A 25,395-nucleotide genomic window follows, 5' to 3' on the forward strand; every position below is an offset into this window, starting at 1 on the left:
TAAAGGTGATGGGCTAGTGAATACCTCCATTTCAGTTTCATTTTGCTGTAGGTTGAACTTGAAATTCAGAAGCACATGACAGTGTTTTAAAACAACCATAAATACTTAGCAAAATTTTTTTGACTTTCTAAAAAGTTGGAAGTGGTTATTATTGCTGCTAGATACTATGGAGAACTGGATTTGTTCTCATTTTACTGCTTTCTCTATCTGGGGACTAGGGTTTGTCAAATTGCAGGTTGCTTTTCTAGTACAGGAGTTACACACCTGCACGCGTCCACGCACAGAGCTGCCCAGTTACCTTTTTACTGAAGGATCCCTGGATAGCTACTTTTCCATGTAGTGCAGAGCATCGTGCTGAGCTGGAGACTGCTGCTGTACAGCACAGAGTATCACCTTCTTTCTTTAGCGTCACCCAGGAAGGCTAAGTTGTGAAGTGCTGTATGTATATCAGCCTACCAAAGCTCACTGATTCACAGAAAATAGGATAAGAAAAGACCTCAGGAGTTATCTAGTTTGTAATTGTGGCCCAGCAAGATTGTTTGTAAGTGTGTTTCAGTGTATAACTTGCTAGAAAGCTGCTTAAAGTCTAACCCAAATCTCTCTTGCTACCACCCTGCTCATGTAGAGCAGACATGGAGAATCCTTTGCAGCATGTTTTACATATTTCGAAACATTTATCACATCTCCTTCATTTTCTCTTCTCGTCTCTGCACTAACCCAGTTCTTCCATCGCTGGTGAAGTTTTCTAGGGCATGGATTATTCTGTTTGCTTTTTCTGGCCTTTCAGCAGCTGATCCAAATCTGTGCTGAAGTCAAATGCCCAGACTGAATTTACTATTATTGCTGCTGAATAGAGTGAAAAGATCATTTAAAAACCCTTTATGTAGGTCTCAGGATTATGTTTGCTTTTTTGGTTATTAAAAACTGTATTGATGATTTTGCTGCCACTGAGCACACATATGTGACTTGTAGCGCAGGAGATGACTGCCATTGTCAGTGAAGGTTCCTCTACTTTAGAAAGTCAATGCATCAATTAAATTGACTAAATGTTTATGTTGCTGTCATCTGGCCAGCAGAACAGATGTAGCTTTTTTTTGGAATACAAATCCATAGAAATCAAAGGTCACGCTCAGAATGAGATTATAGCATCATAATCTCATTATATGAATTTGGAGGAGGGTGTTGAGGTTAAAAAGAGAGAGAAATAGAATGAAAACTGATATTAGTTACAGAGGAAATGCAAAAGGAAGAAATTAGAGGAGACGTGCCTGATTTGAACATCAAAACAGTGAAAATAGCATTTCATTTCTATTTTTATTTCAAAACACATCTGAGGAAAGAATAATGTAGATGGAGAGCAGAAGAGACTTCTAAGTGCTTTTCTTTTCCAAATTCGTCCCAGTGAGAGATGAATGGCAGGGGATTTTATGCCCCAAACAGCACTTGGAAGTGCTTTTGCTTTTTCAATACCGTCCTTAGACTGAGAAAGGGAGAGGAAGAAACAGACACGGTGCCCTGACACACCACTTCTAAGTGATTTCTGTCCCAAAAGTATTCAAAAGACTGATAGAAGATTTTTTCGTTGTTGGATATTTATTTTGTTCTGTGACTTGGCAGAAATGAAGTGGGAAGATGAAGGGAAACTCTAGTGAATGTTTATTTCCCAAGGTCAGGAGAACAAAAGTCAGTTTTTCTCCTCGGGTTTTTTTTTTGTTTGTTTGTGATTTCTTCTGATTTGATAGTGATGTAGTAAGGCTTCTTTTGAGGAGCTAAGGTAGAAGTGAAAAGGAATTACTTTCCTCATGTTTTGTAATGAGAATAGCAGTGAAAAAGATACAAGGGTGGGCTCTTGTTTTCAGCATAGACCAAAACTCTGTGAGCTTGTAATCAAAGCAAAAATGATCCAGTAGTATAAGAAAAAGAACAGCTGACGCTAGGTATTTTGCAGTATCAGAACCTTAAAAAAACGTGACTTGCTAGGGGATCACCCAAAAATATTGTGCAGAGATGGAGTATTCTCAGAGCTGAACTCAAACCTGAAGGTAACGGCGTATAGAAAATCTCCTCAACCCTGAAGAACACATTTCTTCATCTACTTCTTTAAAAAGAGCTGTTTGAACTGTTCTAGAAGGTGATCTTACCTTCCCCCTCCTCCAAAGTGCAGGGACTTATAGTGTGGCTGTGCCTTTTCAAAACCACACATCATTCCTTCATGAATCTGGAAAAAAAACTACTTAATATTACCAGCCTTTTCATTTCATGTTCAGGCAATAAAATTTCAGTATCCCTATGGAATAAATGCATTGCATGTGTATTCTTAGGCCAAGTACTCTAGATAGCCCTCAATAAATGGTTTCCCTAACCAGAAATCTTCAAAAATCAAGCTTCTGTTGAGCTGTTCCAATTTTCAGGTGAAGCTGGAGCATTCTTTAGCTGCAGCCAGAATTAGGAGTCGTTGGCTTCCCCTCTTTGCTTCTTACTTGAAGACAGTTGAAGGTTTAGCTCTGTGTTCCTGACTCCTTTGTAAGAATGAAAAGCTCTAGCATTTGGGCTCTGAATTCTGCTGTCGTAGCCAATGAGTTGTCACTAGAGAAACCACAGAATACTTTGTGGTAAGAAAAACACGCAGTCTGTTATAAGGTGGGAATAGCAGAAATAATGAAATAAAGAAGCTTGTCCTAAAGGTGCAACTGCACATAAGTTTCTGTGTTGAGCAGTGAAGTTCTGGTGTCCACATTAAAAATGTAGCAAGACTGAAATTCAGGTTGACGTATTTACAGATATAAACAAGTTTTCCTCTGACACCAAGGTCAAACTAGATGTCTCATTCATCAGGTGATGTGGCAAGTAATCCACTTGGCATATTCAATGCTTCTGCAAGACTTGGAAATGCCTACAGAACTGTGTTGCTGAGCTCCAATGTCAGCAGGTCTTCTGTGTTCGCATATGTCAGCTGTTACTCTGCGTGCTCTAAATATGAATCAGTATCCACATCAGAGGCTCAGAACAGTCATAATCTATTCTACCAAAAAATCCCATCTCTCCAAAGAACGTAATAACGGAAGGCATTTGAAACAAACTGATGAATTAAAAATAAATATTCACCACAATCAGAGGATTTTTCATTTAATAATTCTAAAGATTCTGAAGAAAATGAAACATCTCAGCATCACAGGGAATTTTATCCTGCAAGTTAGCCAGTGATGTGGTAAGAAATAAAAACTAAAGACAAATGGTCAACTTTTACATGGTGGCAGGAGGGCAGGAATAAAATCCAAAAGGATCTCTGATAACCCTTCTCTGACCTTATCTGCTGGATTCAGTTTTTTTACAACACAATCTTGTTCCTGGATGTCAGTGGGATATAGGTTTTGGATTGGTGCCACAGGAAGATCCTAGCCTGGGCATCATGTGGAACTTCAGCTACTGAAGAGCTGTTTCAGTCTAAAAGGGAAGACACCTTACAAGTCTGAGGCTGAATGTGTGCTAAGTAATGGGCATTGTAAGGGTTTGCAATTTTGGATTTGTCACCAACGATCACCTAAATTTCTTTTAAGATTTGGTGTTAGGTATATCAGCTTTTGCGAGATGATGAGGCATTGCTCATGAGATCATGGAGACATCTACAAAGCTCATCTTGGCACTCAAGTGCAAACCAAAATGTTATCCAGCTTTTGCCTGAGATCTGTTATTACTCGGGGAAAAAAAACCAACAAAAAATCACAAACCACAAAACAGAAGGAACTGGCTGCTAACAGACCCTGAAATTTTTAGCCAGTAGTCTCACGTTTGCATGCTGAATGCAAGCCAAAGAGCTCTTGTTTGTGGAACAGCATTAAATACTTGACTGCAGCTTTAGTTGTGAGGGTGATAGGAAGGATAACCATCTCTATTTGGAATGGCATGCTACAGAAAATTATTGTTATGTTTTATGTATTTCTCATTGTGGGGTTCCTGTTCCAAAGTGTGTAGCTAATCCTAGTCAGGTAGCAAATCCCAAGTCAAACTGTCTCATGCATAAAGAAAGACAGTTTAGAAGGCGGGAGTCATCAAAGGGAAAGGATTTTTCATTTTAGTTATGAAACTTAATTTCTTTTCACTGTCTTCTCTGCCTCTCTAAAATACTGATATAGGTTAGAATTTCTGACAGTGATGTTGATTGTAGCATGTAAGCAGTATCCAACAGCTGAAACAGATGGTGTAATATTGTGATGGGGCCTATCACATAGCGACAAGGTTGGAAGGTGCAGCTGAAAGTGTATAATTTGCTATAAATATAATATAATTTGGTATAAATATAATTTGGTATAAATGAGAATCTTGAACTCAAACTTCACAGCATCATCGCAGTTCTGAATTTCAGCAGCGATTTTTCAAGTGGGGGAGACTGAGCAGCAGTGTCTGGTCATAGAGGTGTGGATCAGAAGGAAACTCTTCCTCAGCAATATAGCAGAGTGCCAAGCAAGCACATGGATTTCAGTCCTGCCAGAAGATGGTTTTGTCTCATGTTGCTTCACGGCGGATCCTGCCTTTCCTCTTTTGGAGTGCTTTCCATCTCTGCAATTAGTGATGACTACCCTCAGACACCTGCGGTCTCACTGTGGTGGCTGACTGATCATACGTGCAAGACAGAGAAACAACCTTGCAAACCTTTGATTGTTGTTCTTAAGTGGGGTATGTTTTAGACAGCAAATTCAACTCTCGTCAAGGTTTTAAGAATCATGAACTGGGGATTGCTTTCTCTTTAACAAAAGTTTCAGAGTATTTGGAAACTGGGAAAACATTTTGTGCCTCTCCATGATTTGTTTGGGTTTTTTTCATAAACCTTTTCTCCAGAGCAGTTGTTTGTTGTTTTTTTTTTCCCTGATGCTTTTCCAGCTGCTGATAGTGTTCAAAATAGCTCTGTGCTGCTTGGGATCAAAACATTTATGGCAGCAAAATAAAGCATGGCATTAACTGTTTCGTTTCAACATTAAAATGGGAAATAATAATTTTAGAAAATAAATTATTGGATAGGCAGGACTCTGGAATTAATTTGTGAGGTGTATTGGTTATCTCCACAGTTAATTACATTTTGATTTGGAATGCGTGTATGTGGAAGTAAACAGCAATGTGTTTAATAGTTACTGTATCTGGGTTGCCCAAATAGCATTTAATCCCCCCGCATCAAATGGTTTGCGAGTAGAAGGGTGTCCTGGGAATAGCAAGGCCTGGCAAGATAACAGCCATGCTCTTTACATTTAACTTATTAAGCAACAGGTAAGAAGAAGAAATGGTTTGTGTCTGGTCAGCTACCCACGAGCAGCAGCCGGATGCTTTGCCCTTTCCAAATGTACTCTGAATAAGAATGAAACCATGCTACTTGTTTTGCCCATTAGATAGCATTATCTCTGTGGAATGCCAATTCATATCTCCTTGTGCTGTGTGCGGTTCTCACATATGGGATTTTAATAACCTTCGTGCTGTGCTATGAATTCATAAACAGGGCTGATAGAGGAAAAGCACCACAGGACTTTATTTTTTCATTATTGCTCTTTTGAAAAACAGGGCCTGCAGGATTTTTGCAAGGATCTTGTGACAGAACTAGCAATGGTTTTGCTGCTACAGTGGTGTTATTCCAAGGGGAGGGAATAAGTACAATATTCACTTGTGATGTACTTTTTCAGAATTTATTTTCATCATCCTATATTTCCTAGCCACTACAATTCTGCTGTATTATAGTTGGAGCTTTGCAGGTCTGATTGTATGGGAGTTTTCCCCATTTTTCTAGAATACGATGAGCATTTGATTTCTTGCAACATACTTCTCCTCCTCCCCTCTGTCCCAGCCTATGAAGCTACAGTTTACTGCTCAGTGGTCACTAGCACATGACAGCAGTCTTGACTTTTGTTTTGGAAAAGATTTATTTGTTCTGGATCAGTGGGTTTTCTTCTTTCTTTTTACCACGCTCCTAGCCCCAGAGTCCATTAGAGCTGCCACTTCTGCATCATGACCACCTTCCAGTACTGGTGGAGGCACCACTGTTAGTAAAGCTAAAGGTAATCACAGGAACTCTGGATTTTTCCCTCAACATAAGCTGTAACCTGTGTGGGCATTTCTTTTGCATTATTATTTTATAATTAGTGGATGACTTCAGTGGAATTTTTTTGTTTGTCCTTACTTAGCTGTGTACTGTAGTCCCTCAGACCCTCTCTGTAGCAATGAGGTGGAACGTAGCCTCTCCAGTTCCCACTGTACAGCTGTGAGCTGTTGGTAGCTAGAGGTGTGAAAGAGGCTGTAACATGGAGCAGCATTGCTCTGGAAGAAGGAGAAAAGGAGAGGCACCCCTGTTCGCTATAGAAGGCGGTTGTCTGTCTTCCATTATCTTTTCCCTTGCTAGGCCATCAGCTGACATGTGTTTCACCACAGTCATAGTGCCAGCATGCCAAAGCGGTCAGCAGGTGGATGTGATCAGAGGGGACCAGTTTTCCCTACTTACCGCTGTCCCCAAGAACCTGTTTTGTCAGAACCACTGCTGTATCAGTTGGAGTTACAGAGCAGCTAACGAGCTTTGGTGTTGACCTTTAAGATTGCTTTTCAAGTTGTCGGACAATAAATATCCTGCCGTCTTTTCAGTCCTTGGAAACATACGGAGTCACAAGCTTCATTAAAGTCAACAGGTTTAAAAAAAAAACCCAAACAAAACCTACACAAACCCTGAGCACTCACAGGCAGGGTTGCAATGTAGAATCTGGCTTAATCGATTTGATACCGGCAAGAGCAGGAATCTAACGTGGCCACTTGGGGGGGAAATACTTTCAGTAGTCACCAGGTAAATCTGTATTGCACAGAACATCTGTATGCATCCTCACATACAAAGAAGGAAGACCGGCCTCTGGCTTTGTGAGTAGATAGGTTATATCAAGAAAATACCCTGTGTCCTTTTCACAGGTGGAAGCAGAATCATAGCTGAGAAGCCTCTGCTTGCTGCCCAGGTAAAGGAGCAGCACCATGATCTTTGTAATCACACAGAACACTTTTTTTGTGAGCTATTTCATTTTATGGTCCCACATCTAAATTTGTTCTTCAGAGTAGAGTATGTCTTGTTGAGCCCAGACATGCACAGATTCTCACCCCAAGCTGGACACATCACATGAGAAGTTTCCTTGATGTTTCTCTTGCTGCTGAGCAGAGTCTGTTTACAGACAGAAAGCTTTTCTGTCTATGAACTGAGAATCTGAATTTCTCTTTCCAGAGCTGAGACAGCAGGTGAAGTCATGGCTCCAATGATGCTACTTGAAGTTTTGCTTTTCACTGTAATGGAGGCTATGGATGTGCCATAGATTTTCCTAGCAAATCAACGTGTAGGTACACTGCAGCAGTATTTTCTCCTTAATATGTGTGAAGGACTAAAAATGAATTTCTCTCTTAAAAAATTAAATTGTAGGTATAAGAGCTATATGATTATAACAGCCCCTTTTGGAGGTGGTGGTGTTTATATCTTGCAACTATATCATTGTCAGGCCAGACCATATAGTGGAGAAAAGATTGATAGGGTTTATTATTTTCATTTTTTAATAAGATTTTGTTTTGCAATTGCTTCTAGCATGCTTCACCTCATAACTTACCACCTCATTTGTGTGTGTGTGTTATTCAGCACCTCCTCAGACCTCGATCGTGTTCTGAGCTCCGGAGCAATGGTGCACAGACCCGCATAAGGCCTCATTGCCTACAGGAAGGTTTGGCAGAGGCCGCTGTGCTCAGGGGCTTTTCTTTAGCAATGGCTTCTAAGTGAGGGGGGAATTGGGCTGTTGTGCGATGTGGCAGTAGCAGAAGCTACACTGTCGAGCTCCTTGTGGAAGGAGAACCGATACAGAACGATCTCTGAATTATTTGCAAATCATTTAACCCCGTGGTTCCCACCAGAGAGTGCTCACAAAGTTACTGCAGGTAGTGTTAGTCCATGAGACAAACTAGTGCCTGCAGTCAAATCCGCACTGATTAAAATTTGGTTAGTGCACATACGCACTGAGGCAATGCTGTAAAGGCAATCAGAAGAGAGTACATGTACAACGATTTTTACATTTGAAACAGAACTTTAACTTCAGAGTTTTTAAATATGCAGCTATGCTTCAAGAGGTTCCATTAATAACTTAAAACACCTTAAAATAAATCTTCCTAATGATTTAAGCAGAACTTTCCAATCCAGTTTAAATTTCTATCCTAGTGCTCAGTGCCATAGTGTTTGAAAGTTCAGATGTCTGAAAAATCATGATTTAACCTTGTATCTTTCTGAAACTAGAATGATTTAAATATCTTAAAATAAAAGATATTTAAAACAATTTGATTTTTGGACCAGGACCTTGTAAGTGAAGTTTTAACCTGAAATTACTTTTTTGCAGAAGATTTTAAAAATATGTAAAGCTGACAGTCATAAAGTGGTACAGCAGATATTCCCAGTATACCAGTGAAGGGAAAAGAAATGAATGTGGCCAGAAGCAAGTACGTATTCTCTTTTAGATAAGGCGTCCTGCCATTAAAAACACTGGACTCGGAAAGCTTCTTAAGGCTTATTTTGTCAAATGAAAGATGCTACTGGTTTTAATGCTATTGTAATAAACCTTATTGTTATTCCTGGCATGAATTTTTTTTTTAAATTTCATAAAAATGGGTAATTAGCATTTTAGCTTATCACTTTCCTTCCATGCATACAAATAATTTGATAGATAGACCACCAAGAGAGACAAAATTAAATAATAGGTCTAGACAGCATGGAACCGAAATAAATTAGAGGTTAGGCTTCCAGCCTGTTAGGTGGATTTTCATGAAAAAAACAAATGGGAATACAAGGTAGATTTTCTGACAGTTTTTTTCTGTTTACCTCTATATCATTTCCCCATGTCATATCCCAAATAAATTGACCCAAAATAAGATGTGAACTCATATTAGAAGTCCCATGATTTATTCGTGAGTGTAATTTTTTCAGCTGTATTTAGATTAGAGGCCTAAGAGGCATTCCTGCATCTGTGGTTCAGCCAAGTAAGTTCCTAGATAATGGCCCATGATTAATGGTGAGTGCTGATAGTAGGAAGTTATTAGAGAAAGCAAACTTGGAACAAGTCTGCTGTATACATTATATACTTTACCGCCATCTGTGGGTATTTATAATAAATACAAATTAAAGTCAGCGGTTGCAGAGTAACCAATGTTTTGCATCTGTGACAAAGAATTCCTTAGACATAGTCTTACAGTAGGGAACTTCATAGTGAAGAATCCTCATTATTTTTTTTGCACTGATACTTGATTATTTGAAGGAAAAAACAGCTTTTGTGGAGAGAGTCCTTTTGGTCTTGGTTGCCTTGAAGGATGTCATTCTAAAGTCCAGTCTAAGGAAGGATTTTGTGTTATAGGTTACCTGTGCTCTACTGCCATACATGGTGTTGGATGTGAGAAATTGTTTTTGTCCTTTCATACTGTGATTCATTTGCTATTCAGTCCATGTGCTACCAGTACGTTCTACCCTTTTATGTCTCCTTGAGTTGTGACATTTTACCTGCTTGTGTTTTGTGTTGTTTGCTGAGCAAATATGCCTATATAGAGAAGAAACAAGTTTTATCTTCCTTACTGCTATGTACAAAAAACAGAGAAATGCAATATAAACAGAGAATTGCAGAAGATAAAGTAAACCTAAATATTATGATACCAATAACTTGCTGAATCGAGTGAGGACAGGTTTTGCTGGTAACAAATACACTTGCAAATACAGTTTTGCTGTAGAGTGACAAAAGGCAGCCATGGTTAAGAGCAGTGGATTGTGTTGTGTTTGGAGTTGTTTATGAAGTTTGGTGGACAGTGTCTGGTTCAAATTGTGTTTCTTCAGTAACTTGTGCAGAAAATTCAAGAGTCATCACATGCTAACGAGGGCAAGTGAGCAATGTGGTGGATGTTAAGATAATTGACTTATTGGATTCAGCATTCAGTTGGAAGAATTCCTGGCTTTTAAACTATTACAAAGCCATGATATTTCAAAGACTGTATGTTTGCAAATGAGTGATAGATGGACTGTCACAAACACTCTGGTTATTTATGGTCATCAGCTAAACCACTGGGATGAATTTAGGGGTACTCTAGAACTAATGTAGTTTGTTTGGATTTCTTTTCTGAGCAACTGGGAAATTACTTGTTTATAAGCTGTTTTTCAGAGTGAATGTTATTTTAGTGCCTACCTTGTGAACTTGCTGTATAGTGTGTCTATGATGGAGTTTGCATCCCTCCGTAACGGTTAGGCGTTCAGTCCTCAACTGTGTTTGACGTGAACATTTCCACATATGTGCTTGGGTATACTGGTATTTTTATCTTGATATTTTATATACCAGAAAAGATTCTGCTTTTCTTCCTCTCCCACCTCCCACAATTCAGGAGTTAATTAGGTGGATCTGGAACTGCAGACATCTGAATGCCTGCAGAAGTCAGGGTTTCTGGTTACCTACAAGCTGCAGTACTGTATACTGGAGTGAATGTATCTGTTTCCATCTGTTTTCTGCTTGGGCAGTTGCAATTTAAAGGAAGAAAGCTATTCTCTCTGCCTAATGCTGAGTTATTTGATTGACACGTCTGATAAAGCTTTCTTCACAACAGTTAGTTATACCTTAACAAATGTCTTCAGGTGTTTTGGTTCTTCTCTTTTGCTAGATTTCATTCCCAAATATCATGGTTTATCTTACTGGCTATATATCAGTATTTTACTTTTTCTCAAATCCTCTTTCCCCGTACACATGTCTGTTTTAAGCACTAACTATATTCTACTTCTTCATACCCTGTTTCACTTCTCTGAATTTTTTCTGTTCTCTCTTCTCTGTTGGTATCCTGCTTCCATTTACTTCCTTCCGCTTTTGTGATGTTTTTCATTCACGTTAAGAAGAGCACATCTCGTCTGCCATTGTACACTGGGAGAGGAGAATGCACCAGCCCACTGAGACACCGACTAAAATGTGACTTCAACTGAGCAAGAGTGCACCCGCGGGACAGGTCCTCGCACATCCTCCAGGCAATGCCTTAGGGCAAAACTTTCTTTGCCTGCCACTTTCTCCATGCTCAAAGTCCCGCAGGGCTGTTGACCATTAGTCCTCCAGTGCTCTGCCTCTGCTGGGGCTTTCTGTTGTGCTCAAAACACTGAATCTGACAGCTTCTTTCCTTCGTTAACCCTCCATGCAGAGACAGGACAATTTCTCCTGTTCTTTATTTACTCTCCACTACATTTCTGGTTTTGAGTCGTTTTTACCAATAGAGCTATCAGGAACCTTACAACAGTTTATAATTCCAGAAGAAAATACTAGTGTAGGTTTATTTAAAAGGTGTTGGTTTCATTGAAGTTTGAGCTGGAAATCAGGAAGAAAGGAAAAAATGAAAGTGACTGTTCTGTTAATGTGAGCTACCATGCTTTAAGCTTTTCATGATACAGAAAAATATTCAATTGAAGGAGCATTTGAATTGCATTTTAGAAAACCATTTAAATATTGTTTTCAAAAGACAGAAAGTTAAAATACTCTGATCAAGCTGGACTTCGTTTTACTCAAATTTTATTTTATGGGATTATCAAGAGGTGTAATATCTTTGACTTTTGAATTTTTGCTTTATATTAGAGGAAAACATATAAAAGACCTGTTTTTCTGTTTTCTTCTTTACAGGGGATATACTTGACTCTGTTGCTACTCAGAGTTTTCTCAGATATGTTTGAGACGTTTATTTTTCAGCTCTCAGTATCATGAGATGTACTTGATTCTTGCCTTATTTCAAAGCTGCCTATATTGTTCCCCATAGCAGCAGCAAAACCAACAACATTCTGGTGAGCATTTGCTCTGCTGTATCTTGAAAGAGGTACGAGCTGGCATGGAGTAGCTGGAGCTGTCTTGAAAGTGAGAAAGATGACACTGCATCACTTTGCACTGTGGTTCATGTTTGCAAGGTTTGGGTTTGTGGTTTTTCTTTTTCCAGGAGGAAGAAAGCTAAAATTTTTCAAAAATAGACTTGCCAAATGAAAGTTTAGATGGTGCTGGAGACTCTGGCATGCAAGTTTCAACCTCTGCCCAAAGTCCAAGCTTCCTTCCCTTTTCTGTGTCTTTACCGCTGACATCAGGAATCCACAAGATACCTGTCCAAGCAAAGGGCTGATGCAGCCCTTTTAAGGAGCTGTAACATGAGCTGCAAATCAAAGAATAGCAGTTCCGTAACAAATGGGTCAGTGAGCATAGGAAGAATTTCAGTGACAGTTATTTATGCAGTCTCTTACTGCAAGATTTGTCCCATTATGTGGCTTCTATGCATTCCCTTCTGATTCATTCAATTTAAATAAAAACTTTCTGCTAGCACTTATGTACGTATCAGTGACAGTCATCTAAATAAAATATCCCAGGCACTTCAGTCTCAGGAACAGTCTTATGAAAAGGCAGATCATAATCTATTTATTTGGAAATGGGATGCATATTGGCGTAGGGCTTATTTAAAAATAAAACCAGAATATTAAAATCTTTATGAAATCTTAACATTAAATTTTATGAAGACAGAGATGTTTGTTGGGGGCTCAGAGAAGGTGTGATGCTGGGGGCTAGGAGCAAAATCAGCTGCTGAATTTTAAAAAACCCACAACACTACCACAGGAGGGAAGGGGGCACAACCACAAATGCAGGGTAATCAGAGCTGTGGTTTTTTTATCTTTTTTAATTTTTATTGCTTGATATTAGTTGTATAATGTGATTTATATACAGTACTTCTGAATGCTGTATTAAATTGATAGCTGTTGCTAGGTGAACACACAAGTACTATCTTTCTTTTCTTTAAATATGCTGAATTTTGTCTTAGAGAAGCCTGGCAAGTCTTTCCTCCCAGTCAGAGGTCTGAAGAAAGTGAGTAAGTGTAGATAAAACCAGCTTGGTTAATCATCATTGAAGCACAGGAAAAATTAAAATACATTTTTGGCTTGTAAATTAGAGAAAAGCAATAAAAACAATGCCAGACGGTTAATGCCTCTCTTGTACCTTTCATTTCAAAGACCTCAAAAGAACATCAAGAAGAATAAAGGCAAAATCTATTCCCTATTGGCATCATTATAAATGTTGTATCCTCTCAAACTCTAAAGACATCCAAGAAGAGTAGCAGAATAAATGGCATTGAAATAAAGAAAGTCTCTCTGGAGCTTTGTTCAATCGGCTTTGTTAGAATTCACTCAAATAGGATGATTATAAGAAAAGATCTCATTTGTTTCAACATTAAAGGAGCAAATTAATATGTGGCGAGCTGCTAATAATTGCCTCATTATGTAGTGAATGGGCATTGCGTCCAATTTACAAAATTACAATCATATTGTTAAAGTAACAATTGGGGAAGTTTAATCTGAATTTCCTGACTATCTGTATGATTAGTTGTGGGATTCACAGAGTGAAGCAGAGTTGGTGGTTGGAGTGAGCTCTCCAGAGCACCACCGGCCTATTGTGCTAAGAAGTCGCGAGAGAAATTCAGCTTTTCATTACAGTAAATTACATCTGCATAGGTCCTGAGCTCGATTTGGTCCAACTGCAGAGTGAATGCGGCAGTCTCTGCTGAGACGGCAGGTTGGCACATGACTGGCCTATGAAGACATTGTTTTGTTGGACTCCACCTACTTGTGCGGCAGTTTTGGCCAGGAGATTGAGACCTGGCCTGAGATCATCCCCACTTGGGACTTCAGCGGACCTACAGGTCCGTGTCTGGGAAACTTGGTGATCCGGGACCTGTTCCACTGGGAAATCGACCCATACAAACAGTCTTGTAACTGGAATTTCACTGTCTTGGTGGAGCCATTTGAAATGATGGGGGAGTTGTTTCAGATTGGAAAGTAGCCAATTTTCCAAGTATCGAAATAGTCTGTGGAAGAGAATCATGTTTTGTGACCTGCTTCTAGTTTGATTTGCTTGTGACCTTTTCTAATTCTGGCTGTTTTTGTTATTTAATGATTTGACCTTTGATTCTGCGAAGCCACTTCAGTGCTAAATGCAAAGATTTTATAACTAGAACTGTTTGATAAGTGACCTTTATTACACAGCTATTTCTCTTAGCTAGAGAAGCAGCACTGTTTTGCAAGTTCTAGTTCACGCTTTTAGTTATCTTTTCTATTGTCTGTAAGCTTGCACAGGAAGTGGAAAGGTCAGACATTTCATTTTCTTTACTGATTAAAATATAAGTGCTCCTCAACAGTTGCAATGTATCATTCAGGAAAAAGATGGGACAATTGGTCAGAATCATGCCCAGCTGCTCTGCTGAGGACTTCTGCATCCTTCTGGCCAGTGACAAAATGAATCATTTTCTAGAAGCAGTAATAGCTCGGGCCCCATGTTGTATAGAGGTGAAATACGTGTCTAAATACATGAAAAGAGACGAAAAAGTGGATGGCGCTCTGTATTTTTTCTTTAGCTTGTGTATCTACAATGCAAGTGAATGAAGACGTTGTGAAAGGTACAGGTAACCCCTGAATTGACATTCTTGGTCCACAGAGCATAAACAGTAACAGCATAGGGTGCCAATCTGTATCAATCCCATCGCTACTGGGCCGTCTCTACAGATGAGAGGGCAGCCTGGCCAGCCTGCCAGAACCATTTTTGGTTTCTCTGATAAAGCTGCTGATGAGTTAGTGTTTAATTGCTGTCCTGGTGTTTGTGATGTGGACACCTGTAAACAGTTACTGTTAACTGCAAAACAGACCACCAAGAAGGCACGTTTTTTTTCATTCTCGAGTTTTAATCTCTTCATATTCCCATCTCTGTGTGAAAGAATTGTCTCTCTGCTTCTGTTCATCCTTAATACAAAAAATATAACAAGTTAAATGGGAAAGTGTTAGTTTTTCATAGAAGTGAGGGCTATCGTGGGCAACCTTGCAGCCAAAATTCTGCATGTGGGAAAAGAGTATGAGGGATGTAGGGCTCCAGAGTATGGGGTGAGGGGGAAAACAGCACATGACTCCTACTCCTCAAGGGTCATTGGGAGCTGTCAGTTGTGTCCCAGTTCAGTAGCAGCCACAGCTATCCAGGTGCTTCCCAATTCCGGCCTGTCGGGCACCCAGATCCCTGTGCCTGAATAGCTCCTGTGGGAGCCACCTGGCAGAGGAGATACATTGGAACAGTTTTTGAGTCTTAAAGTGATGGCTCAGGTATGGACCTGAGCTAGGGTGTAATAACAAACAGGAATGTCACGTTAAATAAGCAAAGTGAGAAAGCTGTTGTATGTGGATGTCCTGATTTTGGCTCATACAGAACCAATTCTATTTAGTGAATCTCCCTTACAGATGAGTTGTTCTGAGTCACTGCATTTTTCTGAAGTTGGCAGCATATTTTACAGACAGTGTCTGCTCCAAAGCTGGTAACACCTAATGTTTATAGTATTACTGAGCTAGTGGTAGGAATGGAATGCAGAAGAAGGCCCCTGTTTATAATTATTACTATAGCAGCCGAGGTCACCGGTAGACTTCTTAGGTCTCGCAAGTGAGGAGCTGTAAAGGGTTGCGCTTGCGGTGAGGGGTGGACAGAACAGGTGACCTTGTATTGACCAGCGAGGTATTCCATGCCATGCACGTCACACTCAGTTTAAAGCTTGGGGATCACGAGGGTCTTACTCTCTTTGTCCGTGGCCAGCTTCTGGAGAGGACCCTGCTCGTTGTCCTGCCTGCAATCCTGATCCAGATCCTGATCCGTGCATTCCTGAGTCCAGTTCCCATCTACTGCCAATGCCAGTCTGGGACTTCCTGGTCGGATGCCAGCACCCAGCACCTAACTCCGGGAAACTCAGTATCGGTTTTGTGTATTTTGCATTATTCTCCTTTTATTAATATAATTAGTATTATTAGTCTGCCCCTTTAGTCTGTGACACTTATCAACCAACATCACAAGCTGCCAGCCTGTGTCCGTATGAGGATTCAACGTATGAATATCAATGTGTGTTTTCTCATACATTGAGGAAGATAAGATGTCAAAAGATACTGAAGTCAGTGGATGGTTCTGGAGTCAGTGGAATGCCTGTTATGGGTGTCAGTCAGCCAGTCTCCTAAATCTCTCTGGGATCTCTGTTGGGAAATATGCATATTAGGACACGTAAAATTTCCCTACATTGTAAAAAATATTTATACTGAGATAGGGCTGGGAGGGGTTAAACTTCTGCCTCTATTGAAGAAGAGCAGATTATATGTTGACCTAGTGCAGGCATTCAATATTATGAAAGTGCTTTATAAATTGGAACAAGATAAATGAATCACAACAAAAGAGCTAGAAAACCAGGGGACACAATTGCAGGAGTGAGTGTACTCAGTTTATTCGAGCAGAACAGTTACACTCAGTGAATAGAAAATGTGCAATGCATTTCTAACTAAGGTCAGAAAATCATACTATTCCAAATTTGAGAGGGCGGCTCCATTTAACAGAGAAGGAAGAATATTGTGGGGGAAAATAAAGAACCACCAAAACAAAAACCAACACTGAGGTTGAGACAGATTTAAATGGGACCAGATTCTTAACCAGAATGGCTTTTCCTATCTGTTGGTTTCGTATTCAGCATTTGTTCGTCTGAAAGTTTGCCCTAAAATCTGTAAATTAATCTGGTGGGACTTTAACAATTCACTTCATGTTAGGATGTGAGTTATGCTTATGGATTTGTTTAGGTCACCCAGCCACGTCCTCATAATGTATCTTAGAGAGGATTTCTGTAACTAAGCGGTAAACAGAAAGACTGTTGTATTCAGCTGCATCTCCTGGGATTTCATCCCTGCTGTCAGAGTGCTATGCAGGACAGCTCTCTAAAACTACAACAGCTATAAAAAAATACATGGTATTCTGTAAAGGAAATATTGCCAATGCTTTTACATGCAGTCAGGCATCTTTAATTCCTGATGAAATGAGGAAAAAATGTTTTCGTGACCCACTCACATAGAGAAATCCAACCTTTGCAATTGTGAGATTTATTGCAGAAGCCCTGCAGGATGCACCTTAGTTCTGTACAGTATCTGTCTCCCAAAGATGAGATATTTTAGCTGTTATAATTTGGCTCTATTCAGATGTTTATCTCTTGTCATTATAGTATGCACCATTACGAAAGAAATTTGATGTTTTGTCTGCCACTGTGTCCTAAGTTTATAGTGGTCAAATGTAGCAAGGATATTCATCCACATCAGCTAAATGAGGTGTGATTTTGAAGGGAAAAATAACCACAAGTCTGACCAGAAAAGCACCTAGCATCCTGTCAGGCTGCATGTCCAAAGAACATGACGGGCGTTATTCCCTACAAACATCAAACTGGAATCACTGGCTCCCAATTGGGAGCATGACAGAAGATCAAGTCTGTGAACATATGAAAAATTGTAAATGAACTGTTGTCTGGACAGACTTCTGTAGTTTTTTTTGATGGATCTAGTTTTCATTTGATTTAGATTCCTAACCAAACTTTTCATACAATCAAATACAGGGTATTTCCTTTTAGTCTGTCAGTACAAAAGAACCAAAAAACATTTACTATTTATACTCTGACAAACAGAACATCAGGTACTTCCCTATATCTCTGTTAGAAAGATAACTGTTCCTGTTTTCAATTCATACTGGAGAAATAATACCCTAGAACGTGCTCAGGAAATACTGTCTTTGACTTCAGTTTGCGCAGTATTAAGTTCCTAGTTCACCTGTCACCAGTCCACCTGCCTCTCATTTTTCATGGATCATAACTGTTCTCTGGAGACAACAACGTGTTCCTCTGTCTACGTCTCCTTTCCAACTGCAGGATTTTCATGCAACTAGATTGCTTTTTAGAGTTACATCTCATGTTTGATTTCTGTCACAAACTTGGGAACTATTAATTCAGACACATAAACACGGTCAGTGTATAGTTACATTTCCAGCATTACTTTTTCTATACTTTTTTTTCCTGTTGCTGACAACACCTTGTTAAGAGAAAAAAGGCATTGATCTAAATATTGTTTTCTGCTGCCTCTTTCTTTCATTGTTTTCTAGTAGAAGGAGTAATATTTAGAGGAAAATAAGGAATTATTATTTTTCTAGTTGACTTTGCAAGGTGGAGAACAAAGGAAAACATTGGAGCTGCCACCTCTTTCACTAAAAAAGGATTGCATTCAGAGCTTTGTAGTGGTAGGGTTTTCTACCAGCTCTACCACATGGGGATTGTTAGGTTTTCTTAAAGAGAAGCATTGCTATCAATTTGTTGGGCTGTGCTCATCTTTCTTTTAACTGAATTTTCAGTCTTCGTATTTTACAGAGGAAGAATTGCCAGTGTTTTTGTTTTGTTTCTTCCAGCCTCTACAACTTAACTGTGACCTCTGTGCCATTGTTTCAAACTCGGGACAAATGGCTGGCCAGAAGGTGGGAGCCGAGATAGACAAGTCCTCCTGCATATGGAGGATGAACAATGCTCCCACAAAGGGCTACGAGGAGGATGTTGGGAAGAGGACAACCATAAGAGTGGTCTCTCACACAAGTGTGCCTCTCCTACTCAAGAATCCAGAGTACTTTTTCAAAGAAACCAACAATACTGTTTACGTGATCTGGGGACCTTTTCGAAACATGAGGAAGGATGGAAATGGCATTGTGTACAACATGCTGAAGAAAACTGTTGACAGCTACCCAACTGCCAAAATCTATGTGACAACAGAAAAGCGCATGAGTTACTGTGATGCCGTGTTTAAGAAGGAGACAGGAAAAGACCGGTAAGTCCTAAATGTGAAGAACAATTACAGTTATGACAAAAGATACATGAGAGAAGTCCATGCTGGATGCCAGCTACTAAATAAGTCCCCAGACACGTTTTTAATGGATTGTTATATGGTTTTGACTGTTATAAGCACTTGATGAGGCAGCAGCTAGGCCCCATTTACCCCACCTACGCTACCTTCTGTTCTTTCCATTTCTGTTGGCTTGAGTCCCAAAAATATTGGATGTCTTCCTGAAACGTTTTCAAAGCTGTGTGTTGTTTTCAGCTCAATTTACTATTGATTAAATTGACATTTTATTTGAATAGCATAATCCTACACAAACAACATTTCCAAATGCACAACCTCAGGATAACTCTGCATATTGTGTTATCTTCTCTGTTGAGATTCACTGTAGCTGTTCTTCAAGTCCAAATCTCAGGGTTATGTGTTATTTCTGTTTCTTGGTGAAAATGGATTATCAGTGATACTCTAATAGATTTAGGTTTTTACCTAAATCTCATTGTCATAATTTTCAAAATTATGCTGAAATTCTATTTTCCATGCCTGAGAATGTGTGTTTGTGCTGCTCAAGTGGGGGCTGTAAGGAGATGGAAGTGTGAGGGTCACTGTTTTGGCTAGCATGTTCAGACCACATATTACAGGATTGTGTAACTGAACTGCAAAAATTCTGATCGTCTGTGTTTTGGCATGGAAGAGCACCTGTCAGGCATACTCAATGGAGCTAACTATGAAGGAGTTTCCAGACCACTGCTGTACCTTAGTATTCCTTTTTGAATTTGCACATCATGAATTTGCAGTTGTGAAGGACTGTAGCTATTCTTACCAAATTAAAAATATAGATATTCAAAAATTAATTTAGGCTGAACTTTTGACTTAGCTTTTGAAGTAGAAGAGCTTGTTCTCTCAAGCCTTCTTGATTCACTTTGTTATTAAACTGCAAAACTTCGTTAGAGTTGATTTTTCCTTTTTTCAAAAGTGTTGAAACGTAGGGAAGAACTTGCCCCTCAGCTTGTTCACCACATGCATGTGTCGCTGCTGTGACTCTGGAGTCAGAGGGAGCTCCTATATATCATAAAGGTGTCAAGGTTATCATGGCTTCTTTAGTTTAACTGAACAATCTGCTGAACAGAGGCTAATCAAGAAAATATGCAAGATCCGTTCTTCAAAAATGCCCTTTAATAATCCAGTCATCCGGTTTACATATTAATTGAGCTAAATATTATCATGAGTACATTACTGCATTGCTAAACATAAATTTGTTTGTATTTATGACTCTTCCATGTTAACAGCCAGTCAGGTCACAGTGACTTTACAACACTTCATAAAAATCCTTATTGTGAGAGCAGACCTTAGTATATCCCATCAAAATATCTCATCATCTGATGTCAAAGTATTCTCATCTCCAGCCTAATCCATTCCTCTTCAACAAATTGACACATCTCAAGGTTTTATTATTTTTCAATTAACACAATACAAATGCTTCTTTCCGTGTCAAAGGCAGATTGAACTTCTGTTCTCCCAATGCTTATGAACAAAGTTCTTAAGATGTTAATGCCAAAGTGGTCCAATCTCTTTCTCATTAATCCGTTACAACAACTAAAATTTTCACATTGCGAACAGGGGCAAATTGCAAAGAGCCTGCGTCATGACCCACACTCCAGTGTGTTTGCAGGAGCCACCCTTTAACATTGTGACACCCCCCTTCACCCCGCTCCTCACAATGGCAATCAGATAACATCCTTGTATCTACTGCAGCTTTCATTTTTAGTCCTACTTTTCCACCTCAAATACTAAGCAGTTTTTTTAACATCGTTTAGTGCACTTGTCAGCCAGAAACAAGGGAAACAATGGTGGTGTCACCAGCCAACACCTTCTGTATCACAAGAAAACATCCTGCAGTTCCGTACTTATCAGGGGACCTCAGTTTTGGAAACTGTTTCATTTTCTGTAACATCTTCAATTCACAGGACCCGTGTGCTGTTTCTAGGGAGGGTCATGAGGCTGTCAGAGGCATGTGGCATTTGTGGAAGCAGTAAAGGGAGAGCACGAGAGATTAGTGGGTGATGAAAAGACTTTTGCACGTTGTGCCAGACTGTTATGATGCTGAGACAGACTCAGGTTCCTCAGCCAAATATTCCTTCGGTTCCTCGGAGAAACATCAACTCTTGCTTGCAATATTAGATTGAACAGAGGTCTGTTTCAGCATGTTCCCAGCAAAAATTCTGGAAGGAAACCAAGTTCAACTCATTTTAAAATGTACTGAGTGGATTGTAACTGTATCTATTTTAGTTTAATCCTAAAATACTGTCCTTATGTACAGTGTATGCTACTAATGCATAGTAAGATCGCAACAGATTTCTAGTCTGTCAAGCCTTTAATGAGCTTCCTATTTCTAGTCTTTGATGTACCATCTTTTTAGGTAATTAGTGGGGCTTTTCAGTAGTTTCATCCTAGTAGTGCTGAAGTTTTAAAGGATGTTATGAGAAGCAGCTAACAGGTATGTGCTGCAGTCAGTTCTCTACTGCAGAGATGCTCTGGTCTTACACCAGTGGCATGAGAGCTTCATCCCTGACTTCACTGAGTGGAGGTTCAAAACCCACAGCTTTGATGTTGACAAATGGTTTATTATTGGTTCATGGAAGAAAGAAGAATTGCCTCTAAATACCATCCAACAAACAAGGTTTTTTATTCCACAATAAAGCATTTTTTAATTCTACAGTGCTGCAAAAAACCCTCTGATATGGGCTATCCATGCTGGAGAATTAACCTTGCATGCGGTGTTACGAATCTCGAGGACATATGTTCTTTTTGAGACTCTTCATTACTGAAGCATTTGAGTTCAAGGTGGTGAATGCTCATCCACTTTGAATAATTGTTGTACATAAATAATATTAATTGCTAGACATTTACAAATTTTCATTAATGCGTTTTACTTGGTACTTCCCTAGAGGGAGCATAAAGCTGGCAGATTCTTCCAGTACTTCACTAATGTTTTGGTATATTCTATGTATCAAGTCAAGTGAAAGAACTTAAAGAAACATTAGGCAATTACTAAATGTGGCATCTTTGTGTGTGCCTCAGTGCAGGTAAGTGGTTCTAAAGCCATCTGTATCTTTGCCATGCATTGGAAATATAATGCAATATGATACAACATTTAATTGGTAATAACAGAGAAAACTGTAGTCTGCATTAAAAAAGCAGAGCTAATTCTGGTCTGATAAAGTGCACTGAACAGCCCTAAATAAGTTTTAATTAGCTGGCACCAAAGCTGCACCACCCTTAGGGAGGGTAAAATTAATGAAAACTAGCAGCAAATAGATCAATGCTACTGGATGTTATTGCCTTAGGTGAAGGTGATGAGGAAGAAAGGAGTGTCTTTTAAGGATCATTTAGAAAACAGTCTGCATTAAAAGTCACTTTCAAAAAGCAATGATGAAATAAATCTGTTCTAGTATCAGTGAAACCAGACCGCAGACTCCATTCGTGTTTATGCTACAAACATCTCAGGTTGACCGCTCAGCACTGCACGTCCATGTGGTGCCTCTGATGGCACAGCTCCACGTCCCCTCTCAAGGCTGATGGTGTGATCAGACCGCTCCTGTCCCACTGCATGTGGAGGATGTTGAGCCCCAGCAAACAGCTGGTAATGCATGTGCTGATACTGCTCAAAGCACAGCTTAACTTGGTGTCTGTAGTCACTCTTCGTATAAACAGCTACGGAAAAGAGCCTGCTGAGCTTCGCTGGGGAGATGTATTCTGAGATCCTAAAATTCCTGTTAAGAGACATGAGATAATGTTCTGAAACCCAGCTGGTTTGATGAAGAATTGACTTTCCACACACACTCTCTTAACTGTGACAACACCCATCCCATACCCAAACATCCTCATTTCAGCTGGGATATTAATTTTCCTGCTGGTAGCTGGTGTAGTGCTGTGTTTTAGATTTGGGATGAAAATGATGTTTATAACATACTGATGTTTTCAGTTGTTGCTAGGCAGTCAAGTACTTTTCAGCCTCTCATGCTGCCAGGTGTGTGGGAAGCTGGGAAGGGACACGGCAGGGACAACTGACCCCAGCTGGTCACAGGGGATATTCGATACCATATGACGTCATGCTCAGTGTGTAAACTGGGGGCAGTGATTGCTGCTCGGGGATGGGCTGGGTATTGTTCATTGGGTGGTGAGCAATTGCATTGTGCATCACTTGTTTTGTATATATTATTATTACTGTTATTATTATCTCTTCCATTGCTTTCCCATTAACCCCCCCCATTCTCCTCCCCATCCCACTGTGGGTAGAAGTGAGCAAGCAGCTACGTGGTGCTTTAGTTGCCGGCTGGGGTTGAACCATGACACCAAACAATTCAGTTCAACAACATTTTACTGAGATTATAAGCTATGCAAGCGTGTCTACAGGAGGCAGGTTCACTGAGCTGCATTCACAGTCAGATGGCCGTTTCTGAAGGATTTTTTTTAATATCTTGGACAATTCCAAAGAAATTAAATTGCTTTTGTGCTTCTCTTCCAAAAGTTCTTAGTTTCCTCTGTTCATGCCAGATGGTGCTATGTGTTAGGTTGTGAGAAAGCTGTTTTATCATTTGAGGCAGAAAGATGGATCATTCTGATCACTGACTTCTGCGTCAAGATTCAAAATTGGGGGGTGTGCTCAACCTGCTATTTTACTCAGTTTTGCTCACTAATTATTTATTACCTTGGTGATATACAAGATCTGTATTATATCTCTGTCATTTAGAGCTAGCAAATTATATTCATCTAAAGTTCAGATTGACACTGTTAGACAACCGCAGTCATGACAGCTTCACCTCAGCTAATATGTGACTTTTGATGTGTCTGACTAATCTACATGAACTGTAGTCTAGTAAAAATGTCACTGAAATGAATAAATAAATTACGTTCTCTGAGGCTCAAGTAGCTGCAACTTCTATTATTTGGTGATACTCTCTGTGAATTGAGGTAGTAAAGCTGTCAGAGTTTTATGCCTTATTTCTGGTTGATGGCTTGACTGAAATATTAGAGTAGTGCTAGTTTCACTTTTGCACTTGCTTACATATACTTATTAGTTTCCCTATCAAGGCCATTCAGAGAAAATATAAAATCTTAGCTAGTGTTAGGTAATACTTGCAGAAAGCAGTTTTTCATTGGGAAGCTGTGAACATTGACACTGAACCTGGCTCACAGAGTTAGCTTTTGGGACTTGGAAAGTACTTCCCATCAATGCTTTCTATTAACATGCTTTTTATGAAAAAAAAATCTGAAAGATGAGTAAAAGTTCATTTCATTTTGAAAGAAAAATGAGCAGAGTTAGGGAATATCAGCATGTTTAAACTACAGAACTCTTGGAAGACAATGATGGAAAAACTGATTCAAACAGAGGAAATGTATAATGCCTGTTGAAACATTTTTAAGGACAAAATGAACTGTAGTTTACATTTTAATATAGCCTTTATCATGGTGATGTAGAGTCTGCTGCTACGCCGGTAAAGTCAGCAAGAAGTTCTCAACTGCCTATAAGCATCACAGAAAACTCTAAAATATGTGTTTGATAAAGTGACAGTTTTTCAGATGCTTGATGGTGGATATTTCTTGAACCATTGCTCGGCACTCCTTTCTTTTTATAAATGAATTCCTTCAAAAAATGCTAATAGGCTTGTCTATCTTAATTCATAGAGGGTTTAAATAGTTTCATTGTCAGCTAAGACTGCTTTATTACCTGAAAAACCAAGCGTCTAAAGCATGAAACCTTAATGAAATAAATAGATTTTTCATTATAAAACACTTAAAAACTCAACATCTATTGCTATTTGTGGTCAATCACCGGACAGCTAACAGCTGTTTTGGGGTTTATATTCACTCTTCCATTTCCTAGTAAAAGACCAGTTGTTCCTGAGTGTCCTAGATTTATTCCCTGCAGCCCATTAGTAACTGCATTTATATTTCTTTATGAAGATTTTCCTAATTAAGATGAACATTCTTCTCTATTGGGCAGATGGAACTCAATAGAAGTAGTCCATTTTTTATTAGCATGCCAGTAAATGCTGTACAAAGCACCAACACTTTTGTTAAGAAACACAGCTCCTACTACATTACACTGATTACATAGTAAAGTGAAGCTTTATTAAAAAATATCAATATTGTCTAACATTTTGTGATAAAACTGTGACTGCATATAGATTGATATGGGCTCAGAGACCTATTGATTCTGTAGTGGTTGCTGACTTTAGCCGTGGAGTTATTTCTTTTTACCTAATAATTTAAATCAAGAAATACATAATCAGGATCTACTTTATCACTGTGCATTTTCACATGTTCTTTGAATTAGTCCATCATCTATTGCTTTTAACTTATTATGTCTTCTTTAAGTGCCACTGAATCTGTTTTCTGCTCCTGACAAAACATGTTAAATCTTTGTACAGTACTGGTATTCTCAAATTACATGCACACCTTTTCTATCCTGTCCTGTAAATATTCTGCAGCTTTTGTGGTCAGGAGAGTGTTGCTGATACCTCTCATGAGCAACACTGGGATTGTGCATGTGTATGAGATTCAGTTTCAACTTTTCTCGCATCCCATGAAGATACACCTTTTGGAAGGATTATGTAAGCCCGTGATTCATATACCAGCAGTCCTGTAGATCGCAGTGGTTCCAGCTTTGCTGCTGCTGC

The 25,395-nt window shown here is 39.3% G+C and overlaps 1 protein-coding gene across 1 annotated transcript in view; it reads left to right on the forward strand.

Annotated features, from left to right (window-relative positions):
• Window positions 1-25,395, forward strand: part of ST6GALNAC3 (ST6 N-acetylgalactosaminide alpha-2,6-sialyltransferase 3) — a 232,240-nt gene that overhangs the window by 134,109 nt on the left and 72,736 nt on the right. Inside the window, exon 3 of the mRNA XM_075424725.1 lies at window positions 18,297-18,706. Coding sequence (XP_075280840.1) covers window positions 18,297-18,706 — 410 coding nt within the window. The remainder of the gene's footprint in view (window positions 1-18,296; window positions 18,707-25,395) is intronic.

The sequence above is a fragment of the Opisthocomus hoazin genome, chromosome 6 (genome assembly GCF_030867145.1).
Source record: "Opisthocomus hoazin isolate bOpiHoa1 chromosome 6, bOpiHoa1.hap1, whole genome shotgun sequence".
Classification (NCBI taxonomy): Eukaryota; Metazoa; Chordata; class Aves; order Opisthocomiformes; family Opisthocomidae; genus Opisthocomus; species Opisthocomus hoazin.